General features: G+C 48.2%; 1 protein-coding gene across 1 annotated transcript in view; it reads right to left on the bottom strand.

Moving 5' to 3' along the window:
• Positions 1-377: 377 nt before the first annotated feature.
• Positions 378-3154, bottom strand: part of LOC105559517 (myb-like protein Q) — a 29389-nt gene continuing 26612 nt past the window's right edge. Inside the window, exon 2 of the mRNA XM_012007871.1 lies at positions 378-533. Coding sequence (XP_011863261.1) covers positions 382-533 — 152 coding nt within the window. The 3' untranslated portion in view covers positions 378-381. The remainder of the gene's footprint in view (positions 534-3154) is intronic.

The following is a 3154-nucleotide window of genomic DNA, read 5'->3' as shown; positions in this document are numbered from 1 at the left end:
ATCGACTCGTCGATTATAATTGCCAGCGCTAATTACGCCGCGGCTGCACCGGCACCGGCGCGCGAGGTATGATCGACGCGGCACCCACGCGCTACGTTCGAAATATTTTCCGCCATCGCGCCGACATCGTCGGGATTTCAACCCCCCGACAATTTGGTTCGGAATAAACGAAACGAGCGCGTGCACGGGGAAACTTCATTCTCGCCGCGCGTCGGAATTGAGATTTATTACCGGCTCATCGAGATTTATTACTGGCTTCGACGCGTCGCGCCTCTCTATCTTCTCCCGGGGAAATTCGCAACGGCGATCCGCGAGCGGCGCGCATGCATATGAATGTAAAAGGGGGGGGGGATGGGGCGGGTAGGGGGAAAGGGCAAACTTCTAACTTGTACTCACGTCGTTCTGGGCGAAGGTCGGCGTGATTGGCCCGTCGCTGGCTTCCCATTTGTCCGCGATGCGGATCGTCTCCGCCGTTTTCTGCTGCACCGATTTCGACTCGTCGAGCAGCGTCAGCTCGTAAAACTCCTGGATATCTGCAACAGCCCGGAGAAAAAGGAAAAGACGTATTACCATCTGCCTCTGAGCCCCCGACGTTCGGGAGGTAAAATCTCCGCGGACCGTATGACCTCCAAGCGGTCCCACGGACGGCGGGGGATTTCATTTCGTTTCTATCTGGCTTCCCTGCGTGCGAACGCCATGATAAATTGACCGGGGACTCGATTTAGTCCGCTCGCTCACATCGGATGCATAGAGGAAACGTCAGAGTGAAATAATGGGGCCTAACCAAGACAATCGGTCGTAAGTCGTATCGTGTAATAATGGAATAATAGATTTCGTGCCGAAGCAGAAGACTCTGTATCTCCGGTGACGAAACAGTGTATCGAGGAAGCGCGCGTTGCCAATTCGGGGGGACCGGGGGACCGACGTCACGGCATCTTTGCTCGGTCGTGCCCGAAGACTTTAACGCCCGGCCCCGGGACGTGAGCGCGAGGCCGCGCGATAAGGCGGTCACATAATTTTCAATAGTTACACCGCTCGCGTAACTCGAGTGGACTCTCAAGCCAGCGCGTGTCGCGGCGCCGCGTCCTCGAATATATATCACCCGGCGCTAGGATACGTCGGGTGCAGGTCGTCTGGGTCGAAGGAGCCCGTAACTCCTTGCCAGCATCGCTCCGCTTCTCGCCACGACGTTGCGGAATGGGATAAGGCTGTCTCGTGACAACACGAGAATCGGACACAACGGGGGACACGCTCTGAATTAAGAATGTAACCGCTTGTGGAACTCGCGGGAGATCCATTGTTTTTTTCTTTCCATATTACAGTCGCATTCTTTCTGCGCAATTTAATGCACAGGCCACGCCGTGGTCCCCGCGTGGGTGTCCCGAGAGCGTTGGTAAACGAGAAATAACGTGGACGAATTAATACTTGCCACAAAGACAGCGTACGCGACGCAGAGAGACGTCGTGGCGGCGAAATAATTTATAAGAACGTTGTCCGCACGAGCGAGAGTCAGTTTACGACGTTCAAAACAGATGACGGACCCTCTTGTCTTAGATGTTTAACCCTGGAGAGCATAGATGTTCTTCACACGCCGATACCGCTGGCATCTTAACTCTCGTTAGCTCTCATTTTACAAAATTATTTTAAACATTGCCCGAGAATCATCGATGTTACACCGTCGATAAAGGCCTGCGTCCACGGTGCTAGAACTCGGCCCAAGTTCTGGTCTCGAGAAATGTGTAGCCAATCAGCTTGCAGCTTTTATGGAATAGCTGCAAGTTAATTGTGCATATTTCTCGAAACTGGAATTTGGACCGACATCGTGGACACAGGCCTTAAGATACGCGAATGACTCGAAATCGATTGATATCACGAATTTTTACAATTTATATACAGAGGAAAGTCTCTTGCTATAAGATACGCTTCTAATATGAGATAGCAGGTTTTCAACGTCCAAATTCAATCACAAATCTCTCTTCGCAACGATTACACGATCTAACAATGAAATTTTCCACTAAACAGATTTTACTCCAAGGGCGATAAATTCACGGTGGAGCCGACGGATGATGTCTATTAATTGAGCGGGAACCCCGCTATTTCGTATTAGGAGCCTATCTCATAATATGGGACTTTCCTCGACACATATACACATAAGTGCTTTTATCAATATCGACGCGGCGGGAAAGGGCACGGATGATTCAATCTTGCGAAAGACGCCGGTTACACCTGCGGTTTAATTTGATCCCCGTGAACCGTATAATATCTCCGAGTTAAAGTAATTTTCAACATATAACCCGCAATTTTCCGCGCTCATTGCAGCGAGCATTACTCTCAATTTCTTTGCCGAGCTAGCAAGTGTCTTGCGCGTTAGTAGTCGTTAATGAATTGAAATTACGGTTAACGCTTTGAGGCATTGCTCCCGAGAGCGTCGCGTATTAATTGCTCCCGCGTGAGCAATTCCTAAAGGTAATTTCCAAGTTACATCATTACAGCAGCTGTGTGTTTCGCGCAATACTGAGCTTTCCATAATTACGCTCGTTAGTCGGTCAGGCGGGCCAAGTTTCTCCTTTTGCGCCAGGATGATGCGACTGTTTCTGTCCTCAAGAAAAAAAGCAACATGTCTTATAAGTTATCAAAGAGGTTTATTAAAGGTACACGCAATAATCCGCGGTTGAGGGAATTTAGCTTTGACGTAAACTTCGTAACGCATCGTTCGTCGTTCTCTATTTATTTATTCTCGTTATCGATACAGAAACTCGAGGGATAAACCTCTAAAACAAAGACTGCACTAATATTAAAGGAAACGCCTGAGAGTGGATTAAATCGCGGTGAATGCGCATACTTTTGCCAATATTGCGTTTTAGAGACTGCCATGAATGTTTTAATACCTATTAAAGTTCGTGGTTTATGAAAATCTGTTGTTACATCCGCGAGAGATTGTACTACTCATTTCTTTTCCGTTACTATGTTAGGTGTAAGCGTAGCGATAAGGTCGACTGACGAAAATCTTCGCTTAGTAATAATTCTGTGTGAATTGTAAAATACTTTATCCAACTCGGTGAATCCCACGCCTATTATATTTGCCGGTCTTAAAACGCAGCCTTCTGTTGGAACAGCAAAACTCTACACTGATAGAAAAATGTGTGGTATTTGC

This window comes from Vollenhovia emeryi, unplaced genomic scaffold, assembly GCF_000949405.1.
Source record: "Vollenhovia emeryi isolate VEMERY1.0 unplaced genomic scaffold, V.emery_V1.0 DF939266.1, whole genome shotgun sequence".
In the NCBI taxonomy this organism is placed as follows: domain Eukaryota; kingdom Metazoa; phylum Arthropoda; class Insecta; order Hymenoptera; family Formicidae; genus Vollenhovia; species Vollenhovia emeryi.
Note: the sequence above shows the minus strand (reverse complement) of the source record. Positions and strands in the feature narration are given on the sequence as shown.